Below are 15,338 nucleotides of genomic sequence, written 5' to 3' on the forward strand. Positions count from 1 at the left end.
ATCGGGCTTATCAATAGCAATGACGCCGTTCATTAACGCTTGGCAAGAACAGTTACAAAACCCCGGCTGCTAATATTCGTTCTGATAATTGCCAGGCACCTCGCAGACCCACCAGCCCCAGCTTCGCCAGGCGATGCCTCCCAGCGAGGAAGACACTGGGAGCGCTTTTAGGGAGGCAGGCTGGGGTTTCCGAGGAGCAGGGCAATGCAGGGCTTGTCTCGCGGGCTGGATCCGGCCGTCACCTCCCATCCCTGTGGATCTACCCGGCTCCACCGTATGGGGGTGGGCAGGCTGACGCCCCCCAGACAGTATTTCAGACCTGGGTGGCCTTGCGCTGATGGAGAACCTGCACCAGTCCCTCCTGATCCATCATATCCCAAAGCGCTGGAGAAGCTGGGGAGGATCCTGGGGCCACATCAGGAACCCCAGGGGGGTTCCCCAGGACCCACCTGCACCTCTTCAACCCTCCCCCGTGCCCTTCCCTGTGCTCTCCCCCCCCCCAACCTCCTCCGTGCTCGCTGCCAAGCCCTGCGAGGGCTGGGTGCCTCCTGATGAGAACAGCGTTAAGAGCTGCTGCCTTGCGTGCCAGGCAGCCTCACACCCCAAACACATCCTCACCCAGCGCCGGGCTCCCACCCCGGCCACCGCCCCTCGCTAAGCCCTCAGCTCCCCGGAGCTGGCCGGAGGGGGGGGCAACCGGAGGGCCGCTGCCGGTCCCCTGCCCTTGGCAGGGCTCGCACCCGGAGCGCACGCGGATGCACCTTGCTTCCCTCCGTGGGTCACCGCTCCGGGGAGGATCCCGGCTGCGTGCCCGTGGGTTTGTTAGTGTATATGGTTGTGCCAGCGTGTGCGTGCAAGGATATACGCGAGCAAGAGGACGACGGTGCCAGCAGGCGTGTGCACGTGTGACAGAGCATGTGCGTACCTGAACCCGTGCAAATACACGAGCATAAATGCGCTCTGCATTTGTAAGCAAGCGAGCTATTTTTGCATATATAAGAAACATAGAGTGTGTTTGTGTGCGTCGGACCAGGCTGTGTTAAAATGTGCACGCGTGCACCGCAGGAGAGCAGGGATGGCATCAGCTCTGTATGTGCAACCTGTGTGTGTAGTCTGTATATGCAGCAACACACCTGTATAGGTGTACATATAGATGGGGCAAATGCACGTACACCAGCCTCACACGCGACAGAAGGGACGTGGGTTTACCGGGAGCTGTGGGCGTGGGTGCCTGCACGTGTTTTACGAGGTGCCACGGTGTGTGTGAGCGTGCGGGGAGACATCTCCACTGGGGTTTATGGACAAGTCAACATGTCCTGCGTGGTCCGTGTGTCCCAAGCAGTGCTCCTCCCGAGCCGCGGGGAAAGGCAGCGCGGGGGGCATTTGCACGTCCCGTCCCCTGGGGACGGACAGCCCTGCCTGGGACAGTCGGAGCAGCCAGGGGCACCATTCAGTGTGCCCTGGACCCCAAAGGGGACGTTCGCGGTGGCACGACTGAGACCCCCCCTTTTGCACCGTGGGAAACCACACTTTTCCCCCTTCCCCGTGGTGGGAGAGGGCTGGGACGCCTGGATCCTGCCAAGGGGGACACGCGTGGCGGGGGGGGCTGCTGTCCCCTTGCAGGTGATGGCAGCATCCCGTGGCAGAGGGGACCAAGCCGACAGTGTACCCGGTGCTGGGGAGCCCCCCCGTCCCCAGCCAGCCGGGGGTGCTGATCCTGAGCTGCTCCGGCGCTGCCTTGACCCCCGCCCAGGCTCCTGGACGTGGGGCCACCGCCCTGGTCCTTTAAAAGGCATTTCCCCCCCACCCACCCATAGCGTGACTGCGAGTGACCGGGGCGGCCCTCCCGGGTCTGCCCAGCGCCCCTTCGCACGCGATGTCCCCAATGCCACCTCTGGGACCCCCCGGCGGGGTGGGGACCCCCCCGTCCCTCTCCCATCCCGCTAGGGACAGGCTGGGGACAGGGGTACGGGTGGAGGGGGTGAGATTTGGGGTGCGGGCTGGTCCCCCTTGGTCTCCCTGAAGGGCAGGTCCTGGCCTGTCACCTCAGGGGGACCGGGGATGGGGGGGGCTGGAGCTGCAAATTCTGCCTGAGACCCTCCTTGGGTGGGTGGTGGCCCGAGCATCGCCCCCCTCGACGTGCCCCCCCCCCCGCCCCATCCCCGCGCCACTTCGCCCCGCCGGCTGCTCTGTCCCCAGGGGACAGGAGGTGACAGAGGGCACGGCCGCTTCTCACGCGAACCTGGACAATCTTTAACCGGGCCGGGGCAGCGAGGGCCGTGACCCCCGGGGCTGCCCCGCCGCCCCCTTCCCCACGGGGATCCGGCAGAGCGGCCCCGCAGCGTGGAGGGGGGACGGATACGGTGACCTCCCCCCGGCTCTCCTCCCTCTGCTTTACCGGGGAGCACCGGCGGAGGGACCGGCAAAGCCCCCGCCGGCCAGGGGGACGCGGAGGGGGCAATCTCGGTGGGGAGAGTGGTCCACGCTCATCCCTGCGTGTTCGTGGGGGGGGGTATGTGAATCCCCCCCTCCTGCCCGGCACCGCGCACATCGGGGCTATTTTCCCACGCTCCCGCTCGCCCCGCGGCTCCGGGCACCGGGGACATCCCGGGGCTGGATGGGGCCGGGTCCCCGCAGCGAGGGCTGCGGGGCGCGGGGGAGGGGGGAAGGAGCGGAGCCGGGGCGCTGGCCGGGGGGGGCCCGGGGGGGAGCCGGGGCGCGGGACCGGCGCCTTTAAGATCCTGCCGGTAGCGTGACTGGAGTGACCGGGGCGGTGCGGGTTGCCCAAACATCCCGCCCGCTTCGCACGCGATGCCCCCCCCCGGTCTGTAACCCACGGGTGGCACCGCACCCCCCGCCCGACCCGTCGGAACCCCCCCTCTTCGCCCGCCGCCTTGCAGCCTCTCCACCAGGGACACGCAGGGGAACGGGGCTCCCACACCCCACGCGTGGTGGGGGGCTGCGCGGCCCCTCTCCTGCCACCGCGGGGAGTGAGGTGTGGGGGGGTCCGGGTTAGCTATTCAGGAGTTTGGACGCACGTCAGCTTTGATTAGGCTTCGGTCACGTGACGGGAGGTTCCCGGGCCAATCAGAGCGAGCAGCGATGCATATAAAGCAGGAGCGAAGGGCGAGCGGGGTACCTGCCGGGAGGATCGGGCCCCCAGCCGCTCCACTCCGGAGGTGAGTACCGTCGGGGCTGCTCGCTGCGAGGTACGGCTCCCTGCCCGGAGGATGGAGAGGTGTGGGGGGCACTTCCAGCTCCCCCAGGGGACCCCCGAGGGATGGAAAACCGGTGGGTGCCCTGCTGCAGGGTGTCCCCCCTCTCTGGCTCCCCAGATGTCCCACAGCATCCTTCCCAGAGCTGTCGGAAGGTGATTTCTGGGGGGTCCTTGGGGTAACCCTTGTCCCACAGCCCCTCTTGCACTGGGGTGGCCCCGATCTACAGCTGTGGGCTGGGAGAGGGTCCCAGCCAGGCTGCACCCACTGGGGTGCAGGGGTCCCAGCAGCCCCCCATGGGACCTGGGTGTCCCACAATGGGGTGTAGCACCTTGCCAAACCCAAGGGCAGGTGGGATTTTGGTCCCAGCCTCTTTCTACTCCTGGCTCGGGATTTTCTAAGGGATTTCTGACAGAGTTGGGAGCAGGGTGCCCACAGCCTGCCAGCCCCACGCTACAGCCACGGTGAGCTTTCGTGGCCATCGATCTTTAGGAAGATTTGTGGCAATGCTGTATTTAGTTTGCTGGCAAGCAGTGGCTCAGCACGAGCAATCAGATGACTCAAAACAGGATTCAGCTCTTCCAGAGTCAAGCGCTCTGGAAAAGACTTTGCAGTATAAAAGAGAGGTCCTGTAGGGAAGAGAGCGTGTTTCCTACCCCTGGGCACACAGAGAAAAAGCCATGCAACCTGTTCCTCTCACTCCTGGCTAGCAAAAAACTGCTTTTAAGTGCAAAGAGTTTCCTAAAGTGCAGAAAATGATGCAGCTCTGGATCAGAAGTTCAACCCAGCCTTCCTGCCCGCAGTTGCTCCTAAGAGTGTCTCAAACTACAGGTGTTCCATGGACCTTCCCTCCTTCATAATGTCTCTTTGGTTTCTTACTAAGGTTCCTACGTGCCAGCAGTGATGAAGGCTGCGATGTCGCTGGTGGGAAGCCAAGTGTCGGCCACCGAGGTCCTCCTCGTGGCTGCCGTCTTCTGCCTGGTCTTCCTGCTCATCCAGTCCCTCCGGCAGCATGTGCCCAAGGGGCTGAAGAGCCCCCCAGGACCCAGAGGCTACCCCATCCTCGGCAACGTGCTGGAGCTGAGGAAGGACACGCACCTGGCCCTGACCAGGCTGAGCCAGAAGTATGGGGACGTGATGGAGGTCAGGATCGGCACCCGGCCCGTCCTGGTGCTGAGCGGGCTGGACACCATCAGGCAAGCGTTGGTGAAGCAAGGAGAAGACTTCATGGGGCGCCCTGACCTCCACAGCTTCCAATACATTTCGAATGGCCAGAGCCTGGCCTTCAGCCCCGACTCAGGGGAGGTGTGGAAAGCCCGCAGAAAGCTGGCCCAGAATGCCCTGAAGACCTTCTCCATCGCCCCCAGCCCCACCTCCTCTTCCACCTGCCTCTTGGAGGAGCACGTCTCCAAGGAGGCCGACTACCTGGTCACCAAGTTCCTGCAGCTGATGGATGAGGAGAAGAGCTTTGACCTTAACCAGTACCTGGTGGTCTCTGTGGCCAACGTCATCTGCGCCATGTGCTTTGGCAAGCGTTATGATCACAACGACCAAGAGCTGCTCAGCTTCGTGAACCTCAACAATGAATTTGGTGACGTGGCTGGTGCTGGCAACCCTGCTGACTTCATCCCCGTGCTCCAGTATCTTCCCAGCCGCACCATGGAGCTCTTCAAGGACATCAACAGGCGTTTCAACTTCTTTGTGCAAAAAATTGTCCAGGAGCATTACACCAGCTTTGATAAGGTAAGAGCTTGGATGCTCTTGGATGAGGGTGGAGATGCCTACAATTGGCTGCCATGGGGAGAAGCGGATATTCTCCTGTTCCCCCACCTCTGCCCAGGAAAGCTCCTTGGAGCTCTCCAGTCTGTAGTTAATCCTCCCAGGAGCTGGCACTGGGTGGGGGAGGTTTCCCCAGCCTTGGGTGTCCATGATGTCCCTGACCCACTGGCTCTTCCCCAGGAGCACATCCGGGACATCACGGACTCGCTGATTGAGCACTGCAAGGAGAAGAGCGCAGGGGAGGATGCCCGTGTCCCGCTCTCCAATGAGAAGATCATCAGCATCGTCAACGACCTCTTTGGGGCAGGTGAGAACATTTCTGAGGGTAAAGTCTCTCTGCTGGGAGGCTGGGTGGGGGAACCGGGGCCGTCGGGGTGAGACCTTGGCCATGCTTGGGTGTTTGGAGTTGCTGCTGGGCTCAGGGGCGCTTTCCTGAGTGGTGACCAGAGCAGATGGCTTTTCAGTGATAGCTGGTGGGGAACTGCTCCGTGGCAAACATCTAGAGTGATAGGGTCTGTAAATACCTGCTCGCCTGTCTTCTTTTGGTAACTAAATGCCTTTTTCATGTCCATCCAGGCTTCGACACCGTGGCAACTGCCTTATCCTGGAGCCTCATGTACGTCGCCTTGTACCCCGACATCCAGAAGAAGATCCAGGAAGAACTAGGTGAGTCCATGAGCCCACTGCCGCCGGGGCCAAAACCTCTCTGGCGAGGGCTGACCCCAACCCGCTCCCTCCTCTCGACCTCCCGCAGACCAAACCATCGGCCGGGAGAGGAGACCGAGGCTGTCGGACCGAGGCACGCTGCCCTACACAGAAGCCTTTATCCTGGAGATGTTCAGGCACTCCTCCTTCCTGCCCTTCACCATCCCGCACAGGTAAGGCTGGAGCAGCTGACACGTTATTTGGGGTTTTTTTGGGGTGGTTTTCTGGGAGGTGCCATTTAGGCAGATAATTGCCTGGGAATCGATCCCTGCTATGGGGAAATGGCTTTGAGGGCAGTTTCACCCCAGACCCTTTGGTACGGGAGGGATGGTGGGTCATGGCTTACACCCCTGCGTTTATATTTCCCCTTGCCTTGGGAGAAAACCACATCACAACTCATCCAGCTTCCTGAAACCGGAATCTTTCTATTTGAGGAAAAGTTTTAACCCAGACTATTTAGTCTCCCAAATTGGGGTATTTCCTACCCAGTCCTAAGAGTACAAATAGGGCATTGAAAATGAAACACCTCTAGGACACGAAGCTGCGGGTCTCCTCTTAACTCCTCTTCCCCTCCGTCGTGTTTCTTTCAGTACGACCAAAGCGACGGTGCTGAATGGTTATTACATCCCCAAGGATACCTGCGTGTTTATCAACCAGTGGCAAGTGAATCACGATGAGTGAGTATACCAAATCCCCCGTGCTTACCCAGGCTGTGATGGCTTTGCTCGGCATTAAGATCGCTCTGATCCTTTAGAGCAACATCTCAAAAGCCAAATGGGCCGTGAAGGCAGGAAAAAGCAGATTGAACCAAAAATTGTGTGGGTTTGATGCTGAGCCCAGTCTTGACTCTCCTGGGCATGGAGCTGCTCTGGGTTGACTTGGTCACTGGTTCAGCAACTCCCCAACACCAGGGTTTACCCAATTTATGTGCAGTAATGTGGTGATGTCCTCAACGCACTGGACTTTCCATGCGCGTGCGAGGGTTGGCAGCTTGGGCTGCTGAATAATCAGGAATCGGTACGTCCTCCTGCCAAGCAGCCCTTGTGATCCGGGTTGACGGCTCTGGATGTGCTCAACGGGAACTGCCTGGTTCCCTCTTTCAGGGAGAAAAATGTCCTGACGTGGCTCTCATTAAACTCAATAGGCTGGGGTCATTATTGCCTGATAATCAGCTTTGGTGAATGAAAGGGGATCTGGAAGCCAAAGCCCCATCTTACCCCTCCGCTGCTCCCCAGTAGAGACCCTCCTGGGGGGGGGTAAGTTGACTAAAGATTGACCCAGAAGGTGGTTCCCAGATCAGGTATTTTGGATCAGAAGCTCGAGACCTTTGCATCCAAATAGCCCAACGACGCAGAAATATTGCAATATTCCTCCTGCTCCTACATACGCTGGTGAGCATTGCAATGGGAATCCTGTCTTTAGGGCCGGAGAGGATTCCCCATACCCAAGCAGAAATTCTCAGCTAAGGCACTGGAAAATCCCACGTGGCACTTCCCAGCAGCCACGCTGGGAAGTTTTGCTGGGAGGATTCAAGGTGGGAAAACCCTCAGGTCTCCATCCTTCCTTTTTAAGAGGTGCTGACTGATTTCTGTGCACAGATTTTCTTTTCCTCCTTTCAGCTGACACTGCAGGACCTCTAGTTATTACAGGCTGAATTAAATCCATCCCCGGTATCTGCACAGGCAAACACAATCGGAGTTTGAAATAGAGGTTTCAATAGACTGAGCTGATGGGGTCTGACACACAGTTGGCGTTTTAGATCAGGGATAGAGGTTGCCAAAGTTTTTGGATGGTGAAATGAGAAAGTATTGCAATGCTGCTCTCTGCGAGGGGTTTTTTGACTGCTGTCCCCATCACGATGGGTGAAAACGGCTTCCTCAGGTGTGTCTCCTTTCCGCTCCAGGAAGCTTTGGAAGGACCCCTCAACCTTCAACCCCGAGCGGTTCCTCAACTCCACGGGGACCGAAATAAGCAGGACAGAGAGCGACAAAATGATGGTTTTCGGTTTGGGGAAGAGGCGATGCATCGGGGAGTCCATCGGCCGGTGGGAGATCTTCCTCTTCTTGACCACCATGCTGCAGCAGCTGGAGTTCAGTCTCCGCCCCGGGGAGGAGGTGGACATCACTCCTCAGTACGGATTGACAATGAAATACAAGAAGTGTGAGTGCTTCCAGATTAAGAAGCGTTTTCCCATGAAGAGCTCTCCGTAAGCCGCGGGAGGAAGCATCCCTTTGCAGAAGAAAGCCAGCCCTTGGAGTGGGACACTCAGCCTGCTTTTGCTAATGCTCTCTAGAAGCCAACACAGCCCCTCACTGTGTTGCTTCACTGGAGGCTTGTTCATCTCACGTAAATGCGAGCAGGGAGGGATAAAGCCGGCTTTGTGGGGCTCCTCGCAGCCCCCCTAGCCAGCTCCATCGCCCTTGCCTGCAGAAAAGCTCACCAGAGCTCCAGTCCGCTCATCATGGGGAGGTCCAGGGGGACCGCAGCCCTGCGGCGGGGAGGAGGATGCTTTGGGCTGGGAGAAGAGCTGTGGGATGTCAGTAGGGGTGTCCTCACCCTGCCCGGTGCCGCAGGCAGAGCTGGAGCCACCGTGGGCGACTCCCTTCATCCACCAAATAGGAATAAACCTGCAGGTTCCTCCCTGAGAAACCTGGGCGGCCTTCTCCCACGGGGTGGAAGTCTTTCAAGCTCGTTTGGCAGAGCTGTTTGCAAAGCCTTCAGCTCCGTGTGCCAAGGGGAAGGGGCTCTCCCCGCGGCTCCGGCCGCCTGCTGAGGGGCTCTCGGGGCGATGCAGATGCCAGACCTATGCCCGCGCCAGCACCCATCTCGAGTGGACCCGTTTCGGGTGCACCCTCGCACAGATAAATTCCCTGAATGTAAATTCACGAAATGAATCCCTGAGTGGTTTTACCGATCCTTGGTGACACCCTACTAGAAAAGAAATAAAATATATATATACATAAGTAGTGCTGTTCACAAACGGAGATATTAGCTAAACTGCTAACAAGAAGCCTCCTGGAAAATATCAAAGGACTGGGAATAAGGGACAAGAAGCAGTAAGAGGCACAGTAGAACACTTCTGGCTTTCAGACTATGTATTTGCTGCTTTTTTTTAAACCAGTATTTTTTTTTTTTTAGCAAGCATTAGATTCTATATTCAGACTAATAAAAGGAGCAAGGGTTTGAGGACTGCAGGCGATGCGCTGCCTTATGTTGCAATCTGCTTTAGCCAGCGTGAAGGTGAGTTCTCGTGGCAAACGGAGCCGCGATTCCTGCTTGTTTCTACCTGTGTGGAACGCGTCCATATGCTGGGATATAAACTGCACAGTATTTCTAACCCAATAAATACTTATATGAAAGTTTCTTAAGTTTCTTGCTGGTCTTATTCCACTGGGAAAAGATTTTTTTTGGGGGGGGAACCCCCCCCCACCTCTCTATCACCCTTAAAAATCTGACTTGGACATGTTGGATCAGGGTTTTCCCTATGAGGACATGAGCCGGCTGTTCCTTTACTGTCCGGGTTGGACACCAGTGGCATTAGGGGGAGTTTTTAGTCCTCATGGGTGCTGGCTCTGGTCCTCCCCCTGGGTATATAGAGAAGCTAAAGCCTCAGCTGGGGTTTGTGGGGAGGGGATGCCGAGCTCCAGCTCAGTTCAGGATTTCACTAAAAATCAGGACTAGCCCTTCTATCCCTGAAAAAAATGAACCAAGAGCTTGAAAACAGCCTTTCACAACCCTCAGGGAGGCGATCCACGGAGGGATGCCTCGGGCCATCGCCTGCTCCGTGCTTCCCCCTCTCACAGCACGATTGTTTCCGAGGCTTTGTATAACTTCCCTTAAAAAAGCAAAAAGGCAAGAAACATTAAATTGCCATGCAAATAATAAGGGAGTGTATGGAAAATTGGGGTCTGTGCATACCTGAAGTGGCATCCCTGCAGCGACCAGCCCTCTGGGGTTTCCAGCTCGGTGGGGTAGGAAAGCGCTCTTGTCCCACAGGCACATTTTCATGAGGCACAAATGTTTAGCCGAGCACTCGAACGGGGGTATAATATCGGCAATCTGGGCAAAATTCAGTCTTCTGCTGAAAAGTGTGCTCCTCCCCTGGGATGGAGCCCTGGGATGCGCTGTGGGGTGAGCTACTCTCGCCCCACACAGGGATAAAATCAAAATAAGTGCAGAAAGGTTAATATTTGACTCCGTCCATCACTGGGACATAAAGGACAGCCGAATAATTCAGTGGCTTTTTTTAATGGTGCCACCCATTGTACCACGGAGTTATTTTTAATTTTGTGGCTGTGCCGTGGAAAGGCTGCTCTCGAGAAGAGGAGCCTTCCTCCCACCGTGACCTCGCTCGCCTTCGCGTTATTGTTACCGACTGCTATCGTAATGATTTTGTTTTTAATTAGCGTCCCTGGCACAGCCTGCCATTTAGCTCGGGAAGGTCAGCCGGCGCACGGATCCAGCACCCCACCCGCTCCTTCCTCCAAGTAACGAGCAAAACAGCCTCCGGCTTTGGATTTTAATGGATCCAAGGAGAAAGCAGGAGATGGATGTGTCTGTGCCTCCTCCGGTGAGTCAGAGGGAAGTGATGGAGGTGGTGGAGGTGTGATGGAGGTGTCGGAGGTGTGATGGAGGTGGTGGAGGTGTGATGGAGGGGATGAAGGTGTGATGGAGGGGATGAAGGTATGACGAAGGTGATGGAGGTGTGATGGAGGTGATGGAGATGATGGAGGGGTGATGGAGATGATGGAGGTGATGGAGGTGTGATGAAGGTGATGGAGATGTGATGGAGGTCACAGAGGGGATGCAGGTGTGACAGAGGTGATGGAGGTGATGGAGGGGTGATGGAAGTGATGGAGATGATGGAGGGGTGATGGAGGTGATGGAGGTGATGGAGGGATGATGGAGGTCACAGAGGGGCTGCAGGTGTGACAGAGGTGATGGAGGTGATGGAGGTGTTGGAGGTGTGATGGAGGTGGTGGAGGTGTGATGGAGGGGATGAAGGTATGACGAAGGTGATGGAGGTGTGATGGAGGTGATGGAGATGATGGAGGTGATGGAGGTGTGATGAAGGTGATGGAGATGTGATGGAGGTCACAGAGGGGATGCAGGTGTGACAGAGGTGATGGAGGTGATGGAGGGGTGATGGAAGTGATGGAGATGATGGAGGGGTGATGGAGGTGATGGAGGTGATGGAGGGATGATGGAGGTCACAGAGGGGCTGCAGGTGTGACAGAGGTGATGGAGGTGATGGAGGTGATGGAGGTGATGGAAGTGTGATGGAGGTAATGAAGGTATGACGAAGGTGATGGAGGTGATGGAGGTGTGATGGAGGTGGTGAAGGTATGACGAAGGTGATGGAGGTGATGGAGGTGTGATGGAGGTGGTGAAGGTATGACGAAGGTGCTGGAGGTGATGGAGGTGTGATGGAGGTGATGAAGGTATGACGAAGGTGATGGAGGTGATGGAGGTGTGATGGAGGTGATGAAGGTATGACGAAGGTGATGGAGGTGATGGAGGTGTGATGGAGGTGATGAAGGTATGACAAAGGTGATGATGGAGGTGTGATGGAGGTGAGGGATTCATGATGGAGGACATGTGACAGCGGTGATGGAGGGGTGACAGAGGTCACAGAGGCAGTGGAGCTGTGATGGAGGCGGTGGAGACATGACGGATGCCATGGAGGTGAGGGAGGACATGTGACAGCGGTGACAGAGGGGAGATGGAGACGATGGCGTTGTGGCGGACATGTAACAGCGGCCGTGGAGGTGGGATGGAGATGGCAGACATGTGATGGCGGTGACGGAGGTGTGGCAGACCGGAGCACTCAAGACGGGGTGCCGGAGGCGCGGGAGGGCGGGAGGCTGCGCTGACGGGGGTGCAGGGGGGTGGCATCACGGCGGGGCCCGCGGCGGGCCCGTACCGCGCATGCGCCCGGCGGTGCTCGGCGCTGCAGACGGGGCGGTGGGTGCCCGCCGCGCATGCGTAGAGCGCAGCCGGCGCCTCGCCGCCGCGTTACTGCGCATGCGCTAAGCGTCAGCTCCTCCGCGCCTCTCTATGGTCGCCCGCCGGTGGCTTGAGCGCCGCTCCCAGGCGAGGCAGGAAGTGACGGAGACGCCGAGCGTCGCTGAGGCGGAGGGGCCGCGGGTGAGGCGGGGAGCGAGCGGCGGGTGCAGGTGAGGCGGGGGAGCCCCCTCCCCGTCCCCTCGCCCCGGGGGGGCCGGCGGGAGCGGGCCTGGGTGAGCCGGGGCCCTCGGTGGGGGGCTGGGCCTCGCCCGGCCCTCCCGTGAGGTGCGGCCGTGGCTCCAGGCCCTCCCCGGCTGCCCGGGGCCGTCGTGGGGAGGCCGGGCCGGGGAGCGGCTGGGGAGGGAAGGCCTGCGGAGGCAGGGCTGAGCGCCTCCCCTCACCGGGCTCCAAGCCTCGGCAGGCCGCCTCTTGCTGGGGTCCACGCAGGCGCGGGCGGTGGGGGCCCTGTGTTTACCTGTGTGTGGGGCCTGTGTTTTCCTGTGGGGATCAGGCTGGAGGCAGCCCACCCTGATCCAGCCCGGGGAGACGAGACCTGCTGGGAGCATATATCCCATGCCAGCTTGTCTCTCAGGTACAGGGCGGGGAGGCTCGGTGGCTGCTTTCCTCCTAAATGATGGAAACCACCTCCGTGCTAACTCATCCTTCAGATAGGGAGAACATGCATAGTGGCATCTTTCTTCTCAAGCAGCAGTGCCCGGCATGCAAAGCTATCGACTCATCACATGCTAAGTTGTCGCTTACAAACTGTGTTTATTAAGTGCTGCATGCATGTTTGAGTAAGCTCTGTGGCTTGAGTTTCTTCTAAAACTTGTAGGAACATCAGTAATATACACTTGAAATAAGAGATGTGGGGGAATATAAGATATCTGCGAGTTGTATGACAAAAACATGGAATATAAGACAGAATATTAGACAGGAGGTTTGACTTTCCAGGTGTATGTAAACAAACAAACGTGCTCATGTTTCTCACGTGTGATGTAGTAAATCATTCACTGCATGTGTAGTTCATTCCTTCTTCTGAATGATTTGCACACAAAGTAGTAGAATGAGATCCTTTGAGATGAGGAGTTTCCCTTGTTTTGGATTATGTTTGCACGCAAACATAGATTTTATGGGGTTTTTTTCTTGGTAAAAGGAGGCTCTTATTTTTGAAAAGGATTCTTGTAAGATGGTGGTGTGTACTGAACTCTTCCTTGTTTTCAAAAAGAGATACAAAAAGCAGGAAAGGGAATGAAATTTTAGTTTTACTGCAGGTACTCGGGGTTGTGTTATCTGTGTTTTGAAAGTGGTTTTCATCGGCACCATCTCGGAACCCAGACATTGTTATCATGGGTTAATATAAATACACAGGAACAGGAAAGAGAGGAGGCTGGTCCTGACGAATTTACAGCTTGGTGACCAAATTTAGTGTTTCCTTCCCTTTGAAGCATCCCCTGTTTTCAGTCCCCTGAAAGCTGGGGGAAGTGAGTTAGTTCTGGTAGCATGCATGCATCCTAGTTATTGCCAGGTTTTTTTTCCGTGCATCTTTTTCCAAGAAGCTCAGGACAGGAAGGGGTTGAAAAGAATTAAAATGACTCTCACAGAAATGTGGTTTATATGTTGATGTTAATCTTCCTGGGTTATCTCCTGTGCTTTTTGTCTTTGTGTTCCTTATAATAAATATCGTGTTCTCCCTCTTACTGTTGATTACAGCATGAAAGGCAAATATATACTGTAGTAATTTTCATTTATGAGCTTGTCAGCTCTTTCACGCTCCCCAGATGCTAGTGAGCCTGTCATCTTCCTGTGTTCTTTGTCTGGAGGAAGAAATCTCAGATCAAAAGATGTGCTTAGCTGCTTCAAAGTGTGTTGATACAAGTTTAGTCAAGCATCAAAACTGAGGGAATTACGTGGGACTGAACATCTAACTAAACAAAGTGCATTTTCCCCCCCTGTATTCTGGTAGAACTCTATGCTGGAAGGGAGCGCAACTTTCTTTTTTCATTTATCTAATTGTGGCAGTAATAATAAATAATGGCTCTGGAGAGCATGAAGACCTTTCTCCTGGTCTCCAGTGTTGTTTCCCACCCCCCCGCTCTGTATCTGTCTGTTCCCTTAAAGGTGTTGGCTTTCATTTGTATGTGCAGAGATCAATCTTCTCACTGCTGAGTCTTCACAAAAACTGTTCTGCCCCAGTGTTCGTATGCCAAAATTTTAAAAAAGGAAGTGAAGATAAATTCCCTGTTTGAAATTACAGGGAGAATGTCTGCAGACAGAACTAAATACTAAATATTGCTGTTGGAAGCTGTTAATCTTGAATTCAGTTAGAAAATTATTTCCTTAATGATGCAAACGGTGATCTGTGTTACAGACAATCATATAGGCAGAGCCCTGTCCAGGGATTTACAGGCTCGCTGTGATCCCCGGTGTCTGTATGGATGTTATTTCCACCCCACAAAGAAGAGAGAAGCTGACAAAGCCGGAGCCTGGGTGGGAGCCAGGGCTCTGGGCCGGGGGATGCCGTTGATGCTGATTTGGGTTGTCAGTTTCTGCATCTTGTTACAGCCAGGCCTGTGTCTCTTTACAGCAATTGTGTGCCGGAAATATGGCTACGGACTGGCTCGGGAGCATTGTGTCAATTAATTGTGGAGAAAGCTTGGGAGTCTACCAAGGACGAGTGTCTGCTGTGGATCAGGTCAGCCAGACCATTTCCCTGACACGGCCCTTCCATAATGGGGTCAAGTGCCTCGTGCCAGAAGTCACCTTCAGGTTAGTGTCTGTCTTTTTTCCTCCTGTGTTTTTCCAGGCAAGGTCTGTGGTGGTTTGGATGTTTTGTTTTGTTTTTCCCCAGAAATGGTCTCTTTGCCTTAAATCTCCCTGCTGCTACTGAGCGTCTTTGGGTGAGAAGTGCCTCTCGTGTTTCTGTAGTTTGTGTGCAGGAGATTATTTTCTGGCTCTGCGATCCTAGTGTTAGAAGTGGCGTAGCTCGCACTTGGAGGTTATTTGTGGATGAGGCTATGTGTGTGAGTATATATATATGTATTGTGTGTATACATTCTGTTGTTCGGTTTTCAGGTAGTTGAGGGGGCTGGCATACTCTCTGAAAGCTTGGCCCTCAGCATGTGTACTATATGTAACTGAAGTATGACAGAAGAGAAAGCAGAGTGGTAGATCAATTAAAATTATTGCCCCAATAAAACTAAATTAAGTGCAGTTATTAAATCCAGCTCCATCCCCTCTGTCTCTTGCCATGTTCTTTCCTCTGTGTAGACAGGAGAGAGTTTTGAACCAAAAGCCAAATCGATGCAGCAGTATTGTAGCTCTTAGGACTTTGTTCCCACCAGCTTCTGGTAACACTGTGCTTAAAAAGAATAAATGAGAGTCACTCGTCACTGGATGTTTTCCTGTTATCTGGCATATTACAATAGTTAAGACTCTTGAGTCACTGATTTTTAAATAAGGTTGATTCCCTGAAGTCAATACTCTAAATTTTTTTTTTCTTGGATTTTGAAGAGAGAGAGTGGGGAAAGACGATGACCATATTCTTCCAGGAGATGTGTGGAAGTCTGTGGCAAGCTCTTGCTACTTTTATATCCCAGTTGGGCAAACACTGACTAAGTTTAAAATAGAAGA

General features: G+C 55.4%; 2 protein-coding genes across 3 annotated transcripts in view; both read left to right on the forward strand.

Moving 5' to 3' along the window:
• Positions 1 to 4,108: 4,108 nt before the first annotated feature.
• On the forward strand, positions 4,109 to 9,061 carry LOC142086864 (cytochrome P450 1A4-like). The gene is made up of 6 exons (XM_075160513.1): positions 4,109 to 4,958; positions 5,175 to 5,301; positions 5,571 to 5,660; positions 5,749 to 5,872; positions 6,290 to 6,376; positions 7,603 to 9,061. The coding sequence occupies exons 1-6, from the start codon at positions 4,119 to 4,121 to the stop codon at positions 7,907 to 7,909; spliced, it is 1,575 nt and encodes a 524-aa protein (XP_075016614.1). The 5' UTR covers positions 4,109 to 4,118; the 3' UTR covers positions 7,910 to 9,061.
• A 2,712-nt stretch (positions 9,062 to 11,773) lies between these two features.
• The window catches only part of EDC3 (enhancer of mRNA decapping 3), a 28,844-nt gene continuing 25,279 nt past the window's right edge, over positions 11,774 to 15,338 (forward strand). Inside the window, exons 1-2 of one of the 2 annotated variants that reach the window (XM_075160517.1) lie at positions 11,774 to 11,846; positions 14,293 to 14,474. In XM_075160517.1, the coding sequence (XP_075016618.1) occupies positions 14,311 to 14,474 (164 nt within the window). In that variant the 5' untranslated portion in view covers positions 11,774 to 11,846; positions 14,293 to 14,310. Of the gene's footprint in view, positions 11,876 to 14,292; positions 14,475 to 15,338 lie in introns of both variants that reach the window. The other variant, XM_075160516.1, reaches the window with a different exon arrangement.

Source organism: Calonectris borealis, chromosome 11 (genome assembly GCF_964195595.1).
Source record: "Calonectris borealis chromosome 11, bCalBor7.hap1.2, whole genome shotgun sequence".
Lineage (NCBI taxonomy): Eukaryota > Metazoa > Chordata > Aves > Procellariiformes > Procellariidae > Calonectris > Calonectris borealis.